Source organism: Excalfactoria chinensis, chromosome 8 (assembly GCF_039878825.1).
Source record: "Excalfactoria chinensis isolate bCotChi1 chromosome 8, bCotChi1.hap2, whole genome shotgun sequence".
In the NCBI taxonomy this organism is placed as follows: domain Eukaryota; kingdom Metazoa; phylum Chordata; class Aves; order Galliformes; family Phasianidae; genus Excalfactoria; species Excalfactoria chinensis.
In genome coordinates this window covers 2,853,015-2,878,461 of record NC_092832.1, presented here as the reverse complement: position 1 = coordinate 2,878,461, position 25,447 = coordinate 2,853,015, and the positions used below count along the sequence as shown (strand labels likewise).

Here is a 25,447-nt window from a genome sequence, read left to right as displayed (position 1 = left end):
TGCGGCCATCTATCTGTCTGTCTTGGACTTCTAAAACAGGAAGGCTTTGGGAGGCAGAAGCAAAGCACTGCTAAAGCTGTAGTGTTACAGCTGCAGAGGTGGCAAGGCTGGTGGCATCTGTCCTGGGGGCAGCAAACAAGAATGTGCTTGGAGCAGCCCCATGCACATTTGACTCTGTTTTCTTAAGATAGGCAGTGGCAGAGCTCCAAAGATTAGACACAAATATTTGTGAGGCCAATAAAGAGGGGTAGTTCAAACATGATTGCAAGAAAAATTGGCAGTGGTTTGTCCCTGAGCCGCAGACTCATAAAGAGAGTTTCCAGGGCAACTGCAGGGCTTTATGAGCAGCTGGCTGGTATGCAGAAAGGGGATGGTTTTCTTTATTGGGGGTGGGAAAAAAAAGAGAGAGAGAGAGGATTAAATGGCCTTAAATGTTCATCTAGTTTGTAAATTAAGAGTCCAGGTAAAGGGAGCGAAAGGTTTGCTTGCTGTGCAGAGATGTGAAAGATCTCAGTCTGGGAGGGAAACACCAAATCTGTGTGTGTGGGATGGAGGGCTGGGCCTCCCTGAGTCTCCGCTGGCCATCAATTGCAGCTCTTCTCTCTTGCCACCTGGACTGTTCCTGCAGAACCTGACCCTATAAATGTCACAGGTGCTCAAAGTAATTAAGGCTGGTGCTTTCCTAGCTAGCAGTACAAACAGCCCAGTGGATTTAAAGGGAATCCTGTCCTTGTGGTTGGCATGGGCAACCTGGGAGGGAACATCAGGGCGGAGGTCAGCTGTGTGGCTGTGGCGGTACCACCACCAATGGGGAAGATGAAATGGGATGGTCTCAAATTGTACCAGTGGAGGTTCAGGTTGAGTGTTAGGAAAAACCTCTTTTTCAGGAAGAGTGTTCGGGCACTGGCACAGGCTGCCAAGGGAAGTGGTATGGTCACCATCCCTCGGGGTATTCAAGAACTGGAGGTGTGGCACTGAGGGATGGTCAGTGCGCATGGTGGGGGCAGGCTGAGGTTGGACTCAGTGATCTCAGTGGTCTTTTGAACATAATGGTTCTGTGCTGGAGGTATTGTTGAAGGACAGCTCAACTGTTGAAGGACAGCTCAGCTATCTTCCATAACTGCCCTGAAGAGGAGCTCATTCATATTGTAGTCTTCTACACAATTTCCCCTGTACTAAAATGCTTTCAGGCTGGGCACATCTTGTCTCTCTCAAATATTTAAGAGCACAGAGATGAATACAGAAATTCAGGTGCATAGATATGAGTCTTGAAGGAACTCTGGTGCATCCATCTTGGCAGGATTTGGTGCTTCTTAAAAGACAGGTGTTTTGTCCCCAGTGGACACCAGAGGAGAGGAAAAGGTGGAGGTGAGTTCATCTCTGTGTGCATTGGAAGAACAAGCACTGTTGAGCTAAATACAGGTAATGAGACTTCCCTGTCCTTCTGGGCAAAGGCTTCCCGCATTTGCTACTGCAGAATGAGACCATGCATCTCTTCTCCTAGAAGTTAAATCCCCCCAAGATGCCCTCGTTTGTTTCCCAGGCTTCTGTCAGCTTCCTCCACACTCTATAATGGAGAAGGAAGTAAAAGAGAAGAGGACAGAAAACAGCGTGCGCTGCTCCCTGCATCAACAGCAGAGGCTGGAAGCTCTAAATCCCTGCATCCAGACATTTATTTATTTGCTTGTGCTGAGCTGATGTAACCTGTGGTTTGACACTGATATTTTGCATGTCGAGGGTGGGAAGGTATTGATTCAAAGTAGTTGAGACCGAGGCTTGCTTGGGAAGCTGGGGAATTTGCCATGATCCTGAGACAAAATGGCAGAGAAATTAATGGTAATATATGCAAATTTATTCAGCAGAATTAAATATATATATATAGGAGGAAAGAAGAGCAAAATAGAGGATGGATCAGAATAACTGCTGTCTAATATAGAACCGTGCAATGTGGTTATTTTATATATTGTATTATATGTTATCATATATTTTATGTATTCATATATTGCTGTGGGAGAAGCTGTGCATTCCACCGGGTAAGTGAGCTGGAAGCAACCTTCTGAATCACTGTGCCTCCCTGCAGCGTACAGTGGGAATGAGCTTGAGAGGAAGCTAGAGGGTGCTGCTGCCTTTCTCACACAGCACGTGATGTGGAGAGCAAAGGCAAAGCTAGTTAAAAATAAACTTAAACAAACAAACAAACACCACAACCAAACAAGCCCAAGAAACCTTGTTTTAATAAGGTAGTTTGGAAAACATCCACCAGGGTGCAGAGGAGGCTCAGGTGCAGCTCATGGGTGGCTGCTGCCTGAGAGGAAGGTGTCCAAGAGCCAGGATCAGTGCATAAGCTGTGGTGGGCTGGATTTGGGCAAACAAGCAGCCCCTCCCAGAGCCTTTCCTAAGAGTGACCCAGTGGGGCCTTGAGCTGAGGAGGCGTGTGGGGATGTCTCCCTCACTGGGACAGGACCTTGCAGCCAACCAAGACACGAGCCCTCACAACCTCCTCCAGTGACAGTGGGTCATCTCTATTGGTGGAGATTGCACCGTGCAGCAGTAGCCCGCATCCCCCAGGCCAGCAGGTGGGCACAGGAAGCCTGGTGGCCCGGTGCCCCAGTGATGGGGCAGGATGCAGGGGTCCCCAGGCACAGACATGACCCCAGTATCATGGGTGGAAGTCCCTTCAAGCATGCTGCCTTGGGGATTAAGGTCCATGTCTTTGCTGTGTATGTATTCAAGCACCGGCAGTGGAGTGAGCGTGGGTATAAAGGTCGGTGGTGCAGCAGTCCGGGCAGAATTCCACCTCGCCCTTAAATCTGTGCTTGGAGAAGCTCCAAGTGAAGATCAGATGAGCCCAAAGCAGCAAAGGCGCAGTGAAAGTTTGCTCTGAATTCCTTTCTGGCTGCATTTTGCAAGACAGCCAGCCAGTGGGACTGGCATCCAGGTGGGTGAGTTTGGGGGCTTTATGGAGATGGAGTTGTGACTGGCTGAAAGGTACACTCTTTGTGTGCCCAAACTCTGGGGTTTGTGCCTGTCCCTGTAGCCGGGGGGGCTGCAGCTGGATGTGAGCATCTGCGGGTGTACTCGGGTCCCTTGCTTCTCCTAGGTGCTTTTCTCTGGATTTCTGCACTATCCTCCAGGTCCTATTTAAGTTAACTTAATCTTTGACATAAATCTGTTTGAAAACATGTTAAAAATGAATCTTTCTTGAGACTTTGCGGGAGAAGTGCTTGTTATCTAGTTAGAGTCTGCACGGACTTAATTCTCTTCATTTCTCTATGCTGGTTTCAGCGTAGCCCAGTTTACACAGCTGAGCTTGCACTTCCTCCCCTGACCCTTGCCTCGCCTGGGTTTCTCTCTTTGCATGTTTTGTAACATGAGCAGCACTTTCTCAACACTGCACAACTTCTGAATTGCTGCCCCATGCCCCCACCCCATCAGGAATCGTGGCAGTTTTTTCCCTAAAGTGTTTTTCTTTCCTACTTAATGGAAATTAAATATGAAAACACAAAAACCAGCCACGGAGGTGTGAGGAAAAGCACCGTGCTTCTGCTGATCCCTGCACAACTCATTCCCTTCTTGGTCACTCTTCATCCCCTTGCTGCCCACAGGACACCATGGTGCATCGAGTGGCCGTCATTGGGGCTGGCGTCAGCGGGCTGGCGGCCACCAAGTGCTGCCTGGATGAGGGGCTGGAGCCCATCTGCTTTGAGAGGAATGAGGACATCGGGGGGCTGTGGCACATTGCAGTGAGTGAGCTCTGCCTGCTTTTCTCCCTCCCCTGTGCTCCCACAACAGCCCTGCTCGCTTCTCACAGGACAACACAGACTGCAGAAGGGTCAGCGTGTACCACTCCGTCATCAGCAACACCTCCAAGGAGATGTCCTGCTTCAGCGACTTCCCCTTCCCAGAGGATTTCCCCTCTTTCCTCCCTCACAGCCTCTTCTTGGAGTATTTGCGCATGTATGCTCGGCACTTCCAGCTTCTGAGGCACATCCGCTTCAAGGTGGGCTGAGACAAAAAGCAGAAAGGCCTCAGGGGCTGCAGGAGCTGCCATCAAGCAGGTGGGATGGGACAATGTTGGGTGCGAAGCCCATGAGCTCTGCACTCCCTGGGCATCCACAATTCAGCCTTTTTGGCTCCATCTTTTAACTGAGGCTGCTTGAACATGGGCTGCCCTGTGCCCCAAATCCTATGCCACGTGCAGAGGGAGGGTGTAGGTTTATTTTGTCAGTTCAGATATCGAAGGCCCAGCAGCCCCAGCCTTTTGTAAGCAGCACCTTTCTGAAGCACAGCACAGTTTCCGATGATTATGTTGTCGGGCTTTTCAAGACAACAGTCATCAGTGTGAGGAAGCACCCGGATTTTGCCACCTCGGGCCAATGGGATGTGGTCACTGAGACAGAGGGCATCCAGGAGTCACACGTCTTTGATGCTGTCATGGTCTGCGTAGGAAACTTCCAGCAGCCCCACCTACCCTTGGCTTCTTTCCCAGGTGAGTCCTGCCCCTGCAGTAGGGTGGGCTGGGGTTGTCCCTCTGCTCCACAAAGCTCACCAGCCCGCACAACTGAGACTTGCCCCATGAAAATGGATGTGGGCATATCCAGCAATGGATAAACCACCTCATGAAGATGCAACAGTGCTGTTCTAGGAGGATTTTCTGAGCAGGACCATGACAAGGTTACTCAGAAAGGTGGGAGAAAGTGAAAGCATCACCGTTACTGGTATTGCTGAGGGTTCTGTGGGCTTTGCAGCACTGGGCTTGGCTGCAAGGAGAGGGGGGAAGCAGCAGGACAAGGGCTTGGTGTGAAGTTGGAGCAAATGTGTGGTGATAGGAGACATTCCTCACTCTCTGCACAGGTATTGAGACCCGCTTCAGAGGTCAGTACTTCCACAGCCTAGAATACAAAGATGCAGCTGCTTTCCAAGGAAAGCGGGTCCTCGTGGTCGGCATTGGGAATACCGCCTGTGATATTGCTGTGGATTTGAGTCACGTGGCTGCAAAGGTACAGCATGATGGGGAGTGGGACAAGGGACAAGCAGGAGGGAGGTTAGAACCAGGGTTTCTCTCAAAGCCAAGGTTAGCAAGACCCACCAAAGGGACACATTTCCCTTTCCTCGCTATGGTTCTTGCTCAGTCCTTTCCTGGCATTCAGCACTTCCCTTCAACCACTCACTCCCTGAGCAAGGCTTCATCACTGCTTTTCCACTTCATTGACATGCAGCCAAGCTCCTCCTGTCCCTGTATACTTCCCTAAAACTGCCTACAAGCACATAGAAGATGCTAAAGCACCTTCTTGAGCAGAAATACAAGGTCACTGCACTGCTGTTAGTAGCCATGATGCACACCTTTTCTCTATCTTGTGAGTACAGCTCTATCTTCACCTCTCAGTACCCACAGAAACACACAATTTCACTCTCCAAAGGTTTCCTCTCACTTGTCCATTTGATTTCACAACAAACAGGCCTTAAATTGAGGCCAATTGAATAAGCTTTGCGATTTCTGGAAAATTTGGACTTTGCAAAAGCCACCATGAACTGGTTGGTTCATCTGGACACAGGCTGCCTTCGTTGGGACTTTGCTCCCAATCACAGGAGTTGGGATTTGCTATGCTATGCCCTCAGGCCTGCCTTCTCTGCCAGGTGTTTCTCAGTGCCAGGAGCAGCACGTGGGTATTCAGCCGGCTGGCAAACCATGGCTTCCCCTGGGACATGGTCAACACCACTCGCTTTAATCACTTTCTTGAATGGCTTCTCCCATCAGCCATCATGAAAAGGATCAAGATTTGGAAGATGAACTCATGGTTTAACCACAAGATCTACGGATTGGCTTCTGCTGAAAGGTTTTTGTCCTTTTTTCTTGGTTAGAATGTATTTTTTTAATAGTGCGAAATCATCTTTCATTTCAAAGGATATTTGCAGAATAGCAAACCATCAGAGGGGATTTTCTTTTTCCTTTTTCTCATTGATAATGCATTAATATGGCTTCACACTCTTGGTGCCTGTTTGTAGCCCTGGTGGGTTCCGGCGACTCAGTGATATCCAGGTCCTAGTAACAACTCAACCTCACATCAGGGTGGTTTGCAATGGCTAATCAAGCCACAGGGGGCAGAGATCAAACCCGAGGCACACGCCCCTTGCATCCCTCCCAAGCACCACTTTCATAGGAAAGGTCACAAAAGATGTATTGTGTCTCCCCTGGATGCTAACATTTCTCTCCTTCTTCTTCTTCTTTTTTTCCACGTGAAAGTTCCAATTTTAATTTCATTATCAATGAAGAGCTGCCATTTTGCATGCTCTCTGGAACCATTGTGCTGAAGTCAAATGTGAAGGAGTTCACTGAAACTTCAGCCATTTTTGAAGACGGAACAACTGAAGAGAACATCGACGTGGTGATCTTTGCCACAGGCTACAACTTCTCATTTTCCTTCCTTGAAGAGTCGATTTGCAACCCACTCAAAAATAATAGTACCCTCTATAAATGCATCTTCCCACCCCAGCTGGAAAGGCCAACTCTAGCCATCATCGGTTTGGTCAAACTGACTGGCTCAGTGATGGTGGGAGCAGAAATCCAGGCTCGCTGGGTGACAGGAGTCTTTGCAGGTGGGAGAGGGACTGCAGGGATACGGGAGGTGCTGGGGAGGGGGACAGGTCAACTTGCTGCACTTGGCATCGTGCTGAGCGTCACCATGCTCAGTGCTTTTGGTGAAGGTGCTGGGAGCATGGAATGGGTTGAAGGACTACTAACTGCTCTGCTCGTAGTGCTGTGCATGATCTCTGGTCTCTTTACTCTTCTTAGGCGCATACAAGCTCCCTCCCAGCAGTAAGATGATGGCTGAAGTCTCAAAAAGACAGCTGGCAGTCAAAAGGTGTGTGATGCTCCTGTACTTGGGCTATAGTGTGATATGTTTTTGTTTTTTATAAGCAAATCAAGCTGAACCAAGTCAATCCTCTTTCTTGCCAAACCCTTTCTGCTGATCCATGCTGAGCTCTGGGATGAAGCAAACCCTCAGCAATGGGGGGAGGGAGCAGCACAGCACTCAAGACCTGCAGGTCCCACTGTGGGTCCTCCGCAACCCACCATCTCTCACAGCACCTGGGCACGGAGTTTTCTTTTCCTCTAGACAGAGGGTGCCATCTTGTGGCTTCTCCCTCCCCAGTCTAGGAAATGGGCAGTATGGGCTGGTCACCACATCCCGCCCCCAAAGCTCACTGGAGCCTGTTTAGGAGCAGTTTCCTAGCTCAGACCACTCTGTGGGTTGTGTTTCAGAGGCCACAAGCAGGTTATGGAGAAAGAGCCTCTTCCCTGCACTAGAGCAGCTGCTGATAACCCACACAAAGGCTCTTTGGGTGCCATTGGGTCCCTTCATGTCACCCTACAGCAGGGCGGGAGCTTAGCTAACGTGTTCCTTGCAACGTGGTGGCTCTTGCAAGCCTAGTGCTGTGAACCAAAGTGGGAACATGCTGTTTGATTTTCTGTATTGATTCTATCCCCCATGGAAGGAGTCAGTCTGAGAAGCAGGCCTTGAGGCTGAATTTCATTAGTTACACCAGTGAGATCGCTTCGTGTGCCGGTGTGAAGCCCAGCATGTTGCGGCTGCTCCTGACCGACCCCCGGCTGGCCCTGGCTGTCTTCTTCGGGCCCTGCACATCCTACCAGTACCGCCTGACGGGACGGGGCCGATGGAGCGGGGCCAGGGCTGCCATCTTGACGCAATGGCAGCGGGTCTTGAAACCTTTGAGAACTCGGGTGTTGGAGGACAGTGCCCCCTCACGCTCCTGGTGCTGGCTGGGCCTCCTCGCCCTGCCCACGGCGCTGCTGGTAGGGCTCCTCCTCTCCAAACGCCCCCGGCTGGGGTGGGCTCCCCGAGCAGGACTTCTGTTGTAGCAGAGATCCAACGGGGACGGTGCCATGGTGTGCCTACAGGGCTGTGCTTGTGGGTCCAGGTGTGTGGGACCTCACCTCTCTGTCCCTACCCGTGGTTGTAATGCAGGACGGGACTGTGGGGATGAGGCTGAAGGCACGGCACAGCCTCCTCGGCACTGCGCCCTTGGGAACGGCAAGTGTGGAAGTAGCTGTGTTCCTATGGAAGCTTCTGGGAGGGGCTAGCCGGAAATAAACCTCAGTGAGCCTGTAGTGGCGCTACGCACGGTGGGGTCCCATGTGTTTACCGACGTGCTGACTACCGGGCGATGGGGGCCGGCTGAGGTGGGCTCACGGCTTTGCCCCACGGCGCCAGCCCCGCCCGCACAGCGACCCGCGCGGCGCAGCGCTGGGGCATCGCCACTTCCGGCCGCGAGGGGGCGCTCGTGGGCTCAGCGCCTCCCGGACTGCGGCACGGCGCGGCGTCACGTGGGAGGCGGCGCGAGGGGTGGTGCGCGCGCGGCGCGGTGAGGTCAGACGTCGTTGGCGCCGGCTTGGCCGCCCGCCATCTTGGCCCCTGTGTGGAAGCGGCTGAGGCGCGGCGTCGCGGCGCCGGGAGCGGCAGCGGCCTTGCCGAGTCCGGGAGCCCCGGGGAGCGGGGGGGGGAGGCCGGAGCGCCGGCCCGCCGCGCTGCGCGCCAGGTGAGCGCCACCGCTTCCCTTCTCCCGCGGCTCCTCGCCGGCCGGCGGTAAGGCACCGGGCAACGAGAGCAGCGGGCGGGCGGCCTGCGCCGCATGGCCTCGGGCGGGGGCGGCTTCCGCCCGGCCTGCGGCGGTGCAGAGCGGCCCGGGGCCTACCGGGGAGCGGGGTGCCCGCGGGAGCCGCGGCGGGAGGGAGAGCAGAAGGGAAGGAAGGAAGGAAGGAGGGAGGCGGCGCGGCGCCGGGCCTGCGGCGGGCCGGGCTGCCCCGCGCCGCTGGGCCGCGCCGCAACGCAGCGCATCGCCGTCTGCGGCCGGCCGCGCCCCGCAGCGGGCACGGCGCCGGGCCTCGCCCCAGGGCTGGGCTGCGGGGGCCGCTTCCCGATCCCCAACTCCCCGTTTCTCATCCTTCTTCCCCGTTTCCCACCCGTTTCACTTCTATTCCCTCCCTTTCTGAACGTCTCCGTGTCTCTCTAGGGAGATCCCAGCGTTCCTGCTCTTTGTGGCAGTGATTCTTCCTCCCGAGATCCCCCGGGAGGAGGTTTTTCCTGCGGCACGCTGGGCAATGCGGTTTGGTTTTCTAACTCTGAAATATTCATCCACAGTTCTGGAGGTGCACAGTAAAGGACTGCTGCTGGGTTATTGCTCTTAGATGTGAGCGGAGCGCCTTTGGGGAAGGTATTGTGGCTTCTGCTCTCAGGGATGAGGTTTGTAGGAACGGGATGGAGAGGGCCACGGCGGGGTTTTAGCAATGAAACCATGGTGTGAGCATCATTAGATGACACTGCTAAAATTCAGGCAGGTGGTCTGCAGTGAGCATAATGGGAGCCATCACACAGGTACGGATTGAAGTTTTGGGGCTAGTTTCCAGTCCTGCCAGCCTTATGGGGGTATCAGGACATGCATGAGAAAGAGCCTGGTGCTGGGAGTTGTAGGGAATGCCATGTGTTTTTGCCATTTCTTTCCCTTTTGTGTCTTGGGCATGCATTTGGTAAGCTTGTCCCTTTGTGAAAGGTTTTGAATCCTTTCTCAGTGGAAAAGGGGCTGTTTTTCCTCTTTGGTTACTGGAATCAACTGAGCGTGCTACTAGAAGTAAGCATTATTTCATGCAGAAGGAGTTGGTTTTTTTCCTTTTTTTTTTTTTTTTAATCGATTTGTTTCTTGTGCTGTGGGATATCAGGCCTAGCCATTGTCCAACCTTAAGAGCTGTGCTCTTAAACTGCATTTTAATAGGGGAGGAAATGGGGCGTGATCTCATCTGTCCATCAGGAAAAAACGAAAGGATGGCCTTATAATGCTGAGTGCCAGGAGGTGAATGGTTCTCAAATTCCCTTGAATCATAAAACACAGAGAATTTTTCTTCGTTCTTAATACTGGGACACTTCCTTGGGACTAAGGAACCTTTAAGTTTTGAGAGCTCTTAAGATTTAGAGTTCAATGAAGAGGCATTTTGTCACTTGGTATTGGGTTCAGTCTGTGAGGTTATGGCTGCTGTAATGCAGGTGTGTTAATAAAAGGTGGCCATGTGAGCTGAACTGGGAGGTGGCATAGGCAGGTGCTTGTGTATGGCCACCAGGACTGCGGCCTGCAGGTCTGCCTGTCACCTGCAACACCACCTTACTGTCTATGTATTTTCTACATTAGATACTGCTTTGGTAAGTAATAGCTTGTAAAATATGTGTAAATCAATATATAGTCATCTTGGCGAGTCTTGCTACTGTGAATAATTTATTAATATCAACCTATAGTTTCTTTTGTTTAGACTTGATAACTGGAGCCCTAACTTACTGTAGAAAAACCTTTACAGATAGTTGCATCTGTTTACAGCTGTAATTTCCTGCTGCTGGACTCTTCGTTTGGTGACACAGATTTATGGAATGTGCTTTCTTTAGGTCTTTCTTTCTCAAATCTTCAAGTCTGCTAGAGAAGGAACAGGGAACAAAATGATGCTTTCGTCAAAAGGTGATGAGAGGGCTCTCATTCAGGTTTTGTTCTGTCTGAATGGATTTCTTAGTTTAATATAATAAAAGAACGTAAGCCAAAGGAGCGGGTATGTTGGTGGGGTTGACTCGCGCCCGGTGTCCTGGGTTACACCAAGTGCACGCCCCTTATTCTGGAGTATTTCCCTAGTCAGCTGTGGGAGTGATGTGAAAGTGGAGAGAGGGTGAAAAACGGTCTAAATACCATATAAGGGTAATGTGGATAAGAGGCTTAGATGTAGAGACAGAAAGGAAAAGGTAGCTCTCACAGGAGGATTGAAGCCATAGGCAGTGTGCTCTTGCAGAGGAACAAACCCTTGTATAAGTGCATTTTGGATAGTGGTAGGACAAAGAGGAATGATTTTAAACTGAGGTAGTGGAGGTTTAGGTTGGATATTAGGAAGTTTTTCACACACAGAGGGTGGGGATGCGCTGGAACAGGTTTCCTGAGGAGGCTGTGGATGCCCCATCCCTGGAGGCATTCAAGGCCAGGCTGGATGTGGCTCTGGGCAGCCTGGGCTGCTGGTTGGTGACCCTGCACACAGTTTGAAACTAGATGATCACTGTGGTCCTTTTCAACCCAGGCCATTCTGTGATTGAGGTAGGAGTGAGGAAGACAGATGTTCCTTCATAGTCGATGAAGGAAGAATGGGTCAGAGGCCAATTATAGTAATGAAGGATTTGGAGGGGGAAAAAAAAACCCTCCACCCTGAAAACTCAGCACCTTTCCACTAGTTGGAGATGGATGCTGGGCCTGTAATGACGGGACCGCAAGTGGTATTTTACTGGTAGAACCAGTTGTTCATCTTCAGTAGTGGATTTTTTCTTCACTCAGTTTCATGCCCTCATTTGTGGGTTGTTGGTGTGTTGCTGTTTTTTTTCATGGCTGGGTTTCACAAAACCTTATGGAAACTTTCCATGGGTGAAAGCAGGTGTAAAAAGAAATGCTGAGATTAGTGTGAGGAGGTGGGGGGAGATCATGCAGTGTGCATGTGTTTGTGAAGTGCAAATGGGGTGGACAGAAGACTTAATGCATGAAGAGCAGAGGAAGATGAAGTCCTAATAAAAATCAGATGAAGACAGCTTTTATGTCCATGGAGAACAGGCTGACAGAAATAGACTGTTTTTATTACAAATACCTCAGCCATTACATAACATTCTAACTGAACAGTAAGGAACTAGTCTACTACAGATTGCACATCTATTAGAGGGAGAAGCTTTGTATCATCCTATTGTTTTCCTGTATCTGATAACATCTTGATTAGTGGTTAAATTATAGTGCACAATTGTGTTGTGTATCTTCTATCTCAAGTACGATGGTGGTAAGTTTTAGCTGATGTGTTTTTGATGATAGCATGAGCTTAATTTTTAGAGGGTTGCAATATCAGAGACAGAAATTACTGCATTTTACATTTGGGTACATCGGCTGTGAAAGTATTGGATGAAGAACTATGGAATCACTCAGTGTCAGGTAACTGAGAGAAGATGATCTCAGATATCTCTTAAATTCAGTGTACAACTGGCTTCTCAGTGACAGGACAGATTTATTCCACGTTTGTGTAGCTGGGATGGAAGTTGTTGCTCAGTGTGCTCTGAGGTACCAAATGGATTTCCATAGTAAAACTGCAGTGTCTATGTTGCCCGTTTTTGCCACTGTGCTTGCTTCTGTTAGGACATCAAACTTCTCTGCTTAGAAAAGCAAATTCAGCCTGTCCTGGTTCAATCACATATGCAGTTTCAGTTTATTTTTAGTATCAGTGTTTCTGTAAGCATATAACCTTCATATTTCCAGATTTTAGTTTGCAAGCTTTTAAAATTATAGATGTGCTTATAAATGGTATGCACGTATATATAGTTTATTAATTTCAAATGAAACACCTGTAAGCTATATTTCTTTATTCACCTTATTTAACTGCTTTGAATCTTCAGGCTGGGTGCAACTGCGGGAATGTCTTCCTCTTTCCAGAAGAATAACTTTGTTTCAGAAGCCGGTGATATTTCTTTCAGCTTAAAACTTGATAAGTTACAGGACTTGGATCTTCCATTTCAAAGTAACCATCTATTCCACCATGAGAGGCCTTGATGTCTTGGGATCAGTGCACTGATGCTTTCATTTAGCCAAAACTAAGTTACTATGTTTACATGTCTTGGTTTATAGTACTGCTTAAAACAGCTTGTGTTTCCTTTGCAAGCGTATCTAGATGTGCATTTGTGTATACATCGGCAATATTCTGGTGAGGTAGAGCAGTAACACATTTACTTTTGCAAATAAGAATAAATACTCTGCAGGAAAAATGCATTCTATTAAGAGAAACTTTCCTTTGGCTCATGGTATGGCTATGTGATTAATTTACTGGATTCACCTTGGTTAGGAAATGTTTTTTATGCCACATATCAAGGGACAGAACTTAGTAGTATGTACTTAGCTGTGGATTAAAAGCAGTTTAGCTGTGGTTTTGATAGTGTATTGAGACTTCTTGACTGTTTGCCTGCTTTTGAAAACAGCTTCAAGGGATTGTGTAGATGTTTTTTGTAAACAAAGAACCAAGAGCAACTGAAAGTATTCAGCTTAATCTGGTGTAATTTGACAGATGAAAAGTTAACTTCCTTACTTGGATTCATTCTGTAATGATGAAAGTCGTATACATAAAATTAGGGATGCTGATGAGGCTTTTCTCATCCTTTCTAATTTAGCTCATCATTTTTATTTTGAAATAATGAACTTGGTCTAAAGCAAAGGGCTGAAGCTGACCCTTAATTAACCAGGATTGTCTGGTTGTCGGTGTGATTTTCACAGTTGCTTGTCTTACATAACGAGCATTGCTTTCATTGCTTTAGATACAGGGTGGAGATGGTTTCTGCTTAAAGAAATTAGCATGTCATCAGCAACAACCACATAAGCAGAAATAAAGGGCATAAGAGGCTGCATTAGTAATGAATTGGGCTGGACCAAGGCTTGTGAAGGAGCAAATTCTTCTGTCTCTTTATGCAGAGAAGTAGAGTTTTCTTTATTGATAATGGAGATGGTAATCTGTGGACTCTTGGCATCTCTGACTCTTGCTGTCACAGTGGGAACTTGTCTTAGATTGTCTTAAAGACAAATATGATGTAACATCTCCTATTACAGAGGAGAGATTGTGGTTGTAGCTATATAAACCAATTTAGAGATAATGGCGGGGGTTACAGACAATGGAGATTTGGAGTATTAAAGGTGGGAATTTTGAAGCTTAAGACTGGTTTACTGACTAGAATAACTGTTACTGAGCTGTTTTTCATCATGTTAAGGATGTGCAGAACTCTGTATAAAATTCTATGCCCTGCAGATTCCTACTGTTAATGAGTTTCCTTCCATCTTGAGGGTGCCATCTTCAGTGACAAAGGTATCTTGAGAATGTGAAGGGAAAGATGTTGCAAAATTAGCTAGAGAAATTCATTTTGGCACTTCTATTATGAAGAGGAATAAAAGTGGTAAAGATTGAGCCCCAATGTAGTTCCTGTGCACTCATAAAATATTCTGTAAGAGTTCATGGCCAGAATACCTTGCCTAAGCACTGTTTCGAAGTAACATCTGATTGATTTCTGAAGAAGTTTTGAATGTAATGATCTCTTACTGAAATTGATCTGTGAGTGGAGACACTGAAAAAGTTTTGCGTAAAAACTAACAAATATTTACTTACTTTCAGCTCCTGTCAGGGGGATTTTAAAGGTGTGGAGAGAAATCCAGTGCTGCAAGTGAACTGTGGTTCCTTGAGAGGAACACTGAAACTGAAAAGTGTTTCTTCCTCTGTAGAGAAATGTTAATTATTATGGTTGGTCTTGAAAATTGTACTGAAGGAGGAAGAAATTGACACCTGGAAAAAAGATTTTTAGTCTGGATTATCCACAGTAAGGAACAGCTTGGCTTTACTTTTATCTTTCTTTATCTATCCTGCCCTATTCTGTCTGTTTCATTGTGTGGTGAAGGGTAGAAAATATGTAGGAGGTCTCATTTGGCTTTTAGAAATCACTGACAAAGTCTTTCTTATTTGAACCTAGGCAATAGCTGATGCATACTGGAGAGGCAAATGAGTGCCACCAGTTTAAATGGCATTGTTTCAGAGTCTGTAACAAAGCACAAGGATGCTTGCAGTAGGAGTATTAGATCAAAGGAGAAAAATAAAACAGTAGAGAAATGTGTGACTTTATAGGGCTTCTACTTCCAGTGCTCATTTGAGTTGAGAATCTGGTCCGTTGTCACGTACTTCTTGATTACCCTTCACCAGCTTCCTAAAAGGAGATATTTTGCACCTGTCTGTGTGGCTGGCTTAAGGAGCTGACCCTTGTGCAGCCCGGCTCTTGTTTCAGGTAACTTATCCCAGCCAAGCCTCTGCCGAGGAAAACATCCTGCGTGCTGTTAAGTCTGCATCTGGAGTCAAAGCTGCTGAAGTGCAGCTGGAACAAAAACCATGCCTTGCTTCCTGTGTATGTTTAGAAATCTGGAGGAATCCAGTAACGTGTAGACTTCTTGTTCGTACCTTTTTACCGCAGGGTGCAGGCAGGTTTTGTTTTGTTTTGTTTTTTAATTATTCTTGCAAATTGATCCTCAAACCCCCCGGTATCACTAGTTTTCCTTCATCTTTGTGGTTTTCCATACATTGAAATTTAAACAGAGTGGTGTTGACCACCTGAATTTGACCACTCATTTGAATAGTCACAGGGATGGCTGTCTGTCATCAGTAGCCTTGCTTTTCCAGCAGATTAGACACTGGCTTCCCATTTGCTCCTCTGTTATCAGACATGCTGTTCTCAGCAAGCAGGGCAGTGCTACTTTGGTGACACTGAGAAGGAGACTCCCCATGTTGCCCTTGCTATGCCTGAGGACAACGGGCATGCCAGGAGTTTTGCCTTCCCAGGCTTCTGCTGTATGGTGTGATGCAGTTAAGCAAGAAACAAAGTGGTGCTTGTGACAGCATGCTAAGCACTGTTGTAATTTAATGGACCGTTCGTGATCTTAAACACTAACAGATGCCTTTACAAAAAGCAGCTGTGGTCAGAATAAACTGACCTGAATTAGTTTGTGAGAAGCCTCGTGTACAGTTCAACTTTCTTTTTCAGTTAATGATAACTGATAGGTAAGACAGGTTATGTTCGTTCTCTTTATTCAGAGAAACTTGCTGCCTACTAAACTACTTGAGTGCTGTTCTTTAATAGCAGGTATATGGATTGTTTCTGCGGTAATTTGCCTTATTTTACTCACTTATCTTTTTCTTATATAGTCAGCAAATTAGTTCAAGGGCTTTGAAGTATTCTCATTCTTCTAAATAATGGAAATTTTGTTAATAAACTCTTGGAAATCTTGAAAATAAAAATCTCATTTGGCATCTGTGAGTTGAAAAGCTAGTTGGGTGAAAGCGCTCACATTGTTCTGTTCCCAGAAGTAATGAGAATGCATCTCATTATGATGTTCTCCTTAATTGTATAGAAGCTGTTCTTACTTTTTTTTTTTCCTGGTCCTGGCTTCCTTCCAGCACTTCAGAAGTCCTGCTGCAATTAAGAATTTACCATTTGGAAAAGTTCCTTAGCAAACGGCGTGAAACCGGGGAAGCAAAAATCTGTCTTGCAGAAGATGTGCTCTGATATTTAGTGGCAGAGAACTAAAGACTCGGGAAGGTTAGTCAGGCTAATTAGGAGCCCAGTAGCTTGCCTTAAAATTGAACTCTAAAGAGATTTTGCATTTTAGATTTACAGAAACATACGTTCTTCACTGGAATATATTTGGTAATCCTGCAGAGCATGTAGACTATTCTAATTTATGTTTGAGGTTTTTCAGAAAGAGGCAAGAATAGCTTTAGTGGTGTTGGTGCCTGAGCTGCATGTTGTGCTAGTTCTGGCTTATGTGTGGCACGCTCTGTCAGTCTTCACTGGAATCTCTTGTAATAACATTCTGGCAAAGAAGCTGCTTAAATGTACTTTGGTAATTTGAAAATGTGGTACTTGTAGGAAAACTTGCGTTATTGCAGTACTTATTAATCGTTGTCATTTTTACTCGAGTTGTGATATTGCTTGAGTGCTGGAACAGAAGGGTGAGGTTGGATCTCTTAAGAGTGGAACTTTTGGAAAAGGTAGGTCCTGCTTTTATACCCTTTGTCAGAATTTAACTTCAGGTAGGTGTAAGAATCACTTTGCTGCTTCTGTTCTGAAGTTCTGGAAATAGTTTTGGATGTGACAGTCAAGAGTGAAAGCTTTGGAGTTCTGAGTTTATCCTCTAATTGGGTTGAGGATGCGACTTTTATTTAGGGATGTTTATGAAGTTGATCTTGTTGATATGGTACTTGACCTTGCTACTTAAAAATAAATAAATAAACCGTGGATGTGTCTTTAAAAAACAATTTTATTTTTTTTTCCTACATAGAGAATTTAAATAGATAAGCACACAGACTAGAAAGAGTGAAATCTTCAATGGAGAGACAGAGTAGTGTTAGTCTGAGATGTTTTCTTGCTGGTTTTAAGCCACGCATACACCTACTGCTAGTGAACTTTGTGCTCCAGGCTGCCTTGGCTGCCTGTTGCTTGGGATCATCAGTTGCTCTCTTAGGAGTCCTGTTCTGTGGGGACTTGCTGCCTACTTCGCTGTGGTTTTTGTTCTTTGAGAAGTGGGCAGTGCTGCTGTAGGAACAGCCTGCTTTTTCCTTAGGAGCTACAAAGTAAAAGCCATGTTGCTGGCTGTTGGTATGTTTTGGAACTGTAACAGTGAAACACTAAGAAGTTACTGGACAGTCTGAGCTAGTTTGATTCGTAGGGTGAGATTTGGAGTCTTAATTCTGTTTGTGTAAGAACTGACTTCCTATTATGGTCAGTGGAAATCAGATGCCTAAAGGTATTTGGAAGATCATGGCTTTCATGTGAAATGTAAGCAGAAATTTAATGTCAGTTATCAGCCTTTTCCAGTGAGAGAGGTGATACCAGTGCTTTGCTCCCCCAGCTTTTTGCTTTTCTTAGATAGAAGGGTTGGTTTTGTTTGTTGGTTATGAAACCTCTACTTAACTGTCTTCATTCTTCCTAAATGGAGGTGATTTCAGGTCTTGAATATTACTGCAGCCATAAGAATGTTCTTCAGAATTTGAGAGCCTTGTTTTTCGTTTTGAGAGAAGTTACGTTGATTCCATGTGTGGCCATCTCTTTGCAAGGCTGACAGGGAAAGAGTGCAGTAGTTTTTGGGCCTTGCTTTGGTACTATAGCATCCTTTAGAGGTTGAGTGCATCTCAAAAGCACGGCTTTTGGTTCTTTGATAATTTGTAACGTGTGTTGTTTTGTGGCTTCTGAGGACAGTCTTATACTATTTAAGTGCCTCACTGATAGCACTTTGTACTTACTTTGTTGTGATAGAACTTGCTTTGCATCTCAGTTATGGAAGAATCTGTAGCCTGAGGGATACCTGTGCAGTTGTAAAGCTAACATAGGCAGAAGTATTAAATCTTCTGCATGTAGAATAGATAAGAGCTGAATAAATTTTTAGTGAGATGCTTCACTTCAGGATTTTGGTTATGAGAATGGTTGTATTCGTATTTTGAGTGCCTCTTTGTGTTGTCTCCTTCCTTTTAGAAGGTAAAAGTATAACTGTTGTGCTGATGAACAGCTTCTTATATTAATGAGTAAAACATGGAAAAAAGTGATGTAATTACTGGAAAGTACTGAAGCCCAAAGGTGGTGATACTGTTTTAGTTAATATTTAGATGGTGTTTGTTAAAGTAATGAACAGCTTCGTATGATACTCTGAACGTGCACAAAATTATCCTCAAACTAAACAAAATGAAAACTGTCCCTTTTCCTTTCTTTCCTCAGATATTAAGCAGCTGTACTGGCATCATTCTGCCCGGGAGGGGGCAGGACCATGAACTCTCCGTGCCCTGGGTAAAATTCAGAAGGAAAAGAGTTCATAAAGAGTACAAGTATTATTAATTACTGTAGCTAGACAAAAATAGCCTTGTGATACATGGAAGTATTTGATGTGGTTTTGACAGTTTTATTACCAGTGAGAACTGTTAAGTGAGTTGTTCATGCACATACCCTTAAATATTTATTCAGATCTGTGAGCAGAGATGGTCTGGAGGTTTGCATGGCTGCCATGGTTTCTATCTCTGGCTTTTGACTCCAGCCAGCCCTCTTAACTCGTTTTTCCTTTTGTTCTTAAGAATGCTCTGAACAAAAGAAGTAGAAATAAGTCTGTTTTAATCCCTTCTAGCCTTTTGCTGCAGGATATGTCCTGAAAGTTGATTTTCAAAAGTGTTTGTCACCTTTACTAGTGCCATCTTACATTTGAGAGAACCTAACGAAGGTTCCCTTCATACCTGTGGCATGATGCTAGTTATGCTAATGCTTAGATAGTAAGGCTGTGTTCAAGGTGACACTGTTTCTCACAAGACAATTTAACAAGCTACCTTACAGTTTAAGGCTGCAGAAGTTTTGCTTGCTCTACAGATCTGTAGTTTGAACTAAGATATGATTTTCAGAACACTTGGTTATCGCATGAAGTTTCTGTAAGTGCCTAATTTTGGTTTTCATTGCTTGTTGTAGTAGCTCTGTTATAAAATGTACGTCTTTGCCTCAAAATTAATGCAGGCATATTAGTGGATGCTCATTTCTGGCATCTATGGACTGTATTTTTGTAAGATGCATAAGATGGGATAATGTCCTCAGGTGACTGTCTGCTGTCATGAACTGTTCTCCACCCAGCATATAGTTAGTTCTTGTAGGTTTTTTTCCAAATCATTAATAGGCTTTGAAGGCAAGTAATTTGAAGAGCTAGCAAGGCCTGCTTTGCTTCATCTTCATCCTAGAGAATGCCTTGTTCTAAGGAGATCGAGTCCTTGATTTTTCCATTTGAGGTCATTTGCAGTATCATATCATATCATAGTATCGTGCGAGTTGGAAGGGACCTTAGAGATCATCGAGTCCAACTCCCGGGTTTCGAGCCCTCTGTGTAGCAAAGTGGCACTTCTACCCCCTAGCGCCACAGGGGGAATTCGAACCCGGGCCCTTCGGTGCCGCAAGCAGCAGCTTATACCACTGCGCCACCGGGGGCACACACATTTGCAGTACTTCTCTCCAGCATGCCCAGTGCTTAGGGGATTGGCCTGTGTTGCAGTTCTTCCTCAGAGGCAATGTGTACAGAAGAGATGGTATTTAAAGGCTTTTCTTTTGTACTTGGACACTAATTTTCACACAGTTTATGTAACCTGTGTGACCTTTACATTGTGCATTCCTCAGGCTTGCCTGAAAACCAGGGAGCACAAAATCTAGACTTGTGGAAGAGAAGTGAGGATGGAATTATTGGCGTGGCGTTCTCCGTACATAAAATCTAATCTAGATGTTGTTCAAGAGTGGGTTGTATTGAGATCTACCCAGAACTCCGAAGATCTGCAGAGCTGCTGTTCTAGTAGATGACAGAACTATATGGTCTGTCTGAAGTATATGAAATAGAAGCTCCAAAGTCCCTGAAATCCTTACAGTAATTTTCAGCCTGCTTAACAATGATCTACTTGACAATGAATGCTGATGCAAATTGTCCTTAAAAAAAAAAACCCAAAAACTGACCTCAGAGGCTGTTCTATTATATGCTTTGATTTGACAGAGCGTTTTGCTACTTAAGTGTTATTAGGGAGGTTTTGCAGCTGATTTTCATGTCATGTCAAGCTGCCTGGTGCTGAAGCTATCGGGAGTTCTTTATAGTGGCTAAATGAAGAAAGACTGCTTTTTATTTTTGTTCATTTGTAAAATAATGTGTTCCTTTTACATCGTTTGCTATAGATAAAGCATGAGGAGAGCTTTCTTGGGATCCTGTTACATGGAATCCAGTATCCTTCATTGTGCTGTTTTGATTGGACTTCGCTTTGCTCTAAATGATCTGGCGACAGTTTTTCAGGGTATCTTATAAATGTTCAGGGCTTACTGTCTAGCTGCAGGTAATGCTTAGGTTTTGCACTTGTGAGGCAACTGCCTTGAAATAAAACCCTTTCTTTGTAGCTGTAGTTTTTGATGCCATGTTATCTGGGGGTGTGGACTGCAGGTCTTATTGAGATATCAGGAGTGCTCTTTCAAAATTAGTAATAATGAATTGGGGAAATCTGCCTCTTAATATCTATTTATTGCATATGGCAAGAAAGCTTTGGGTTTATTTTCATTGTATTTATTTTTAGTTTCAAATCTTACCAGAACCACATTCTTCGGTGTGCCCCAAAATAGAGCCATTCTAAAAAACAGAGTTAAAAACAGATTCAAGTGACAAATTTGCATGTGAGGCTTTTTGCTCCTTAACCACTTTCTTAGTGTGCATAAATTAGAGTAAGATGTTACAACAAGTCTTTCTGGATTTGTTTCCTGATTTCTGCCTCCTGAGGTGCTAACATGGCCTTGTTATGAATAAACTTTCATATCACATGTGGGGTTTTGTTGTCATTGTTTTTTAAAGTTTCCTACTTCACAGATGGGTATTTGAGGCACTGAGAATTTCAGTTCTGAGGAAACGTAGCAGGTTTGTCTTAAATTCTGTGCCTCACCTTATGTCATTGCCGCTCATCCTTTCCAATTCAGCCAAAATACGTCTTTGGAGTGGAAGTGATGGGATGAACTATTCTGAGTTAAATAGGGAATGTGGGGATGCTGCTGCTGTTTAGTTAATGTTTTTGGAACTTCCAAATTAGGTATAGTTTATGCACAAATTGCATGCTGTAAGTGACTGAGTGCATGAAGGCTGGACTGAATTAGGGGGAGGATGTCCTGAGCTGATTGGACTGTGTAAACGATAACTGTAGTCTTGCTGTAGAAGTCTCCTGCCATGTTATGCTTATGTTGAAACAGCAACTAAAACAACAACAACAAAAAAGAAACAAAAGATTTTGCTTAGAAGTTGAGAAGTGGGAGTGCATAAAATACAGTTTAGATGTTTTCATGCAGCTGTCCGTGCTTGCTAGAACGGGATGCCTGGAAAACAGAGAGAATAGTAATCTTTCTCCCAGAACTGAGGAATGGTGTGTGTTGTACCTCAGACATGCACAGGGACAGGTTCCTCAGGAGTCTGTAACAAAGAAAATGAAGTTATTCCCCATGGCAGTAGTTAAGAGTTAATCTACTGCTTGCCAGAAACTTTTTACTCAAGGCTTTACATAACTCTGTTTCCTTTAGAGGTGCCTGTGTGTATTTATTTGTGGAGATAACAAATTGTCATAACTTAGACAAAATGCTTGTCTGTGTTTTAATGTAATTTTGTAAAACATTTTTTATATGTATAATAAAACCACAGAACGCTGACATGGACATGTGGAAGAGAGAGAAGGAAACCAGACAACAGCAGCTGCTGAGTTGTTAAATGTTTTAAACTCCTTACCCTTCCAGTCCTAGAAAAGTGACCTCAGAGATCTTTTCTTCCTTGTTTAAGCACAGAAGAACACTTTACCAAAGTGAAAGTAAGATCTTTCCTGGTATGCGGTTTATCCTAATCAAAGACTTTGTCAAGTGCGCAGAGATGTGAATCATCACTATTCTAAATAACTTGTTTAGGGGGAATCTGAAATGATCAGAGAAGATGAGGAGAATGAGGAGCTTGGTGGAAAAGGTCTGTGTGGTGTGAGATTTTCCTGTTTGCTGTTCTATGTTAATACACTGCATTCAATTGGTTCTTCTACCGACTGTAAGTATCTCAGAGGGTACAAGTAAATGTTCCTTAATAGTGGGTTTGAGGAATCAGGAGTTGTGGGCATAGTGATGACTACTTACTGTGCTGATTTCTGTAGACGTGCTTGAGTTGATTGCAGGATCTAATAAACAAGCCAACAGACTGCAGTCTGAGAAAAGTCTCATAAAGAAATTACAGTAATAATTTTAATATGCAGGTCTTCAGGCCACAGCAAAGGTCATTTGTGTTATTTGATAATGTTACTAAGTGTCTGAAAGGTAATCTTTGCTGCAGGAGTTTAGGAGCACTGGACCTTTAATTATCCATGGAGTAACTGTAGTCCTTAAAAATGAATCACTGATTTGCGTAAGTTTCTTCGTGGTGCACTAAGCCCTGCCAGCTGCTCGTACTGCTTTTGCTGCTGCCTGTCCCGTTTGCTGCCATGGTAATGATTTCATTCTTGGAAGTGTTTTTTTATGTTGCTGCTGTTCAGAGCTATACAGCTGTTGATGTGTTAAAGGTTTGATTAACAGAGTTGAGACTAATTGCTACCTTACCAATAATAACAAAATTTATGTTAGGGAAAATTTAGTATCAGCTGGCTGGTTCTTGCCAACCAAAAGCATAATTATATATTCAAGTTAAACATATTTTATGTTCAAGTAACTTACAGGCGATATTAAAGAGGGAATGATTCTGATTTTTCCTGTATATGAATGCAGTAGGTACAAGTGAAAAGTTGGAGTGAAAAGGTGCAGAACTTGGAGTGGGACGTTGGCTGAAATTTTATTTCATTTGGCTTTATAATGTGGTTTGGAACCGGGCAGGTATCTTTTTTTAACTGTTATTAGATGGCACTAGGGTGCTTGTTCAGCATGTGACATGGCAGATATGTTTGCAGTGGGACAGGTAGGCTCTTCAGATTGAGTGTTTGTCAACCTTCACTTAAATACCTGGTCTAAAGTCTAATTTTACCATTATGTCTTGTCTGGCAACCAGCATTGGGCTTAAATTCACTTCAGTGTGAACATATTAACTGTCCTCATTTGAAAGAATATTGTTTGGAGTGCTTCATCTATTTTCTGCTAAGCAGATTCCTGAGGAATGTGCAGTTTGAAACAGTTCAAATTCTTTTTCTTCTTTTTTTTTTTCTTTTTGTAGTGTACTTTGGGGGGGGAGGAACAAAACAAAACAAACCGTGGCAAACAGTTTGAACCTATATACTAAAAAGACATAGAATTCAGCTGTAATGGATAGAACAACTTCACTGATTCCTGTAAATTTGACATCAAATAAGATGGTGGGCTGATGTCACTCTACTTCCAGCCTGTTTTTCAAGTCTCTGAATGATATAGGGATACTGACCAGTCTAGCAGAAATATCTGGGAGTTGCTTTCTCCTTGTGGGAGTGCAAAATGCATTTCTTAACCATGCATGTGGCCCAGTACAAAGCTGAAGACTGTCCCCTTGCAAGAGTCTGCATGTGCTCTAATGGAATAGCATCTGGCCTAAATCCTGCTGAAGCTGAAAGCCACGCTAAGGCTGTTCACATCTCCATTTCCTCATCTTTTAGTTGGTGGCTTGTAAATGGAGGTAGAAGGCAGAGCAGGGTGGGAATCCTTCTTATATATACATGAGACTTGCTCTGTCTTTTGCCTTTCCTTTATGTCATCGTGACCAACCAAGGATATATTCTTTCAACTGCTTATCTATGCAGTCTTTTAATAGTGCATGAGTGCCTTGCATACAAATTGAGTTTCTCTTGAAGGTCTTTTGAGGCTGAGTTTGACCATGAAGTTGGTTGATCACCAAAGAGTTTGAGCAGGTTGGACAGCTGTGTCTTGCTTCCTGCTGTCTGGTCCTAGAGTGAAATGCAAGAGTATTCGAGCATCCATAGCTTCTGGAATTGACATGGGAGTATGTGAAAAATGGTTATTCTGGCAGCTGTAATGTTTTTTTTCCCAGTAGTGTTAAGATTTAAACAGAATATTATTGTCTAGTCAGTTTAATGAATGCCCGCTTGTGCTCTTAGCTGATGATGAACAGAAACTTGACAAAGTTCCTTCTAAGAACAAGAGAAACATCAGTGATAATTACTGGGTGGTTCTTCTCAAGATCTGTTACACTGGGGAAAGAAGGGAGAAGACCTTCTCTAACAGCCCTGCGATTTACTGTTACAAGAATAGTATAGCTTTTAGTTCAAGAAATCGTTTACCTATATGTCTGAACATATTGTGTTTCTAGTTTTGATAAATAGGCTTCAGATTTGTTTGTATTTCATTTCTCTAGCTGCTGCGTCTATGGTGGTTTTAATTGGAAAAAGCAAATTCCAGAAATATTGTGTCGCAGTTTGTTATATCTGAGCACTTGGCTCATAGGAGGGGATGAGGTCATTGTGCTTCCCCAGTGGGGAACTGGTTGCTGGTGGAAACTCTGCTTGGTGTTTTTTGGTATGTTTGTTTGTTTGTTTGTTTATGGTGTTTTCTTTTTTTTGTTAATTTGAGATTATAGACAGTACTGAGAGTTTGATGCCGTTTAAATGCTGACCCTCCTGATTTTGTGATGGCATATTGTTTCAGAACGTAAGCTGTTCTTGGTCTAATATATTCTAATGCATCTTCAGTTTGCTTAAATGAAGTAATGCTTAATAGTATTAAATATGCTGTAAAGTGTCAAGTTCTGGCTTACATTGAAGTTGATTTATCCCTCTGGTGTTCTTGTTTTCAGGCTGATTTTGAGGAGTGAGCGGGCGGTACCAGACTCGATGAGTTTCCATCGAAATGTCGGAAAAGTCAGGCCAGAGTACAAAAGCAAAGGATGGAAAAACGAAGTATGCAACGCTCAGTCTCTTTAATACCTACAAAGGAAAGTCGCTGGAAACTCAGAAAACCACAGGTAAATTAAACTGCCTTCGTTTAGGCATTTTTGTTCCACCTTCACTGTTGTAAAGCTAATTAAGAGGATGATGGGATCGTTAACCACAGCAAGGTTCTTGAGCTGCTTTATACAACAGTTAAATGGAAGAAAAACAGTTCTGGTTTCAGTTGCTGGTTACGTGTAAGCTACAAGTTCAGGGAGAGACAGCATTTTCAGTTCAGTAGAATGCAAGTTAAAGAATTGTTTTATGGCTGCAGTTTCCACATGTTATCAGTGTATGAGATGCTGTTCCCCAGCTGTGCTTTTTGTTGTATTTCTGAAGACAGCAGCACTTAGGCTACTTGAGTATGTTCTGAGATCAGAAAAAATGAGATAGACACGTGTG

At 44.6% G+C, this 25,447-nt stretch overlaps 2 protein-coding genes across 17 annotated transcripts in view; both read left to right on the top strand.

The window, feature by feature from the left end:
- Nucleotides 1-2,917: 2,917 nt before the first annotated feature.
- On the top strand, nucleotides 2,918-7,899 carry LOC140255822 (dimethylaniline monooxygenase [N-oxide-forming] 2-like). The gene is made up of 9 exons (XM_072343738.1): nucleotides 2,918-2,938; nucleotides 3,606-3,743; nucleotides 3,812-4,000; nucleotides 4,327-4,489; nucleotides 4,855-5,000; nucleotides 5,638-5,837; nucleotides 6,245-6,597; nucleotides 6,794-6,863; nucleotides 7,498-7,899. Exons 2-9 carry the CDS (start codon nucleotides 3,612-3,614, stop codon nucleotides 7,880-7,882), a joined length of 1,638 nt encoding a protein of 545 aa, XP_072199839.1. The 5' UTR covers nucleotides 2,918-2,938; nucleotides 3,606-3,611; the 3' UTR covers nucleotides 7,883-7,899.
- Nucleotides 7,900-8,368: 469 nt separating this feature from the next.
- The window catches only part of PRRC2C (proline rich coiled-coil 2C), a 66,578-nt gene continuing 49,499 nt past the window's right edge, over nucleotides 8,369-25,447 (top strand). For 9 of the 16 annotated variants that reach the window (XM_072343736.1, XM_072343735.1, XM_072343732.1 and 6 more), the window contains exons 1-2: nucleotides 8,370-8,559; nucleotides 24,913-25,080. In XM_072343736.1, coding sequence (XP_072199837.1) covers nucleotides 24,966-25,080 — 115 coding nt within the window. In that variant the 5' untranslated portion in view covers nucleotides 8,370-8,559; nucleotides 24,913-24,965. Of the gene's footprint in view, nucleotides 8,607-9,215; nucleotides 9,235-24,912; nucleotides 25,081-25,447 lie in introns of those variants that run through there. The other 7 variants (XM_072343724.1, XM_072343737.1, XM_072343727.1 and 4 more) reach the window with 3 other exon arrangements.

Excerpts from the sequence above, each read along its gene's own strand:
- LOC140255822 (XM_072343738.1), top strand. The coding sequence starts at position 3,612 with ATGGTGCATCGAGTGGCCGTCATTGGGGCTGGCGTCAGCGGGCTGGCG. Across the intron at positions 6,598-6,793 it reads GGTGACAGGAGTCTTTGCAG|GCGCATACAAGCTCCCTCCC; the intron begins GTGGGAGAGGGA and ends TACTCTTCTTAG. Across the intron at positions 6,864-7,497 it reads AGACAGCTGGCAGTCAAAAG|GAGTCAGTCTGAGAAGCAGG; the intron begins GTGTGTGATGCT and ends CCCCCATGGAAG.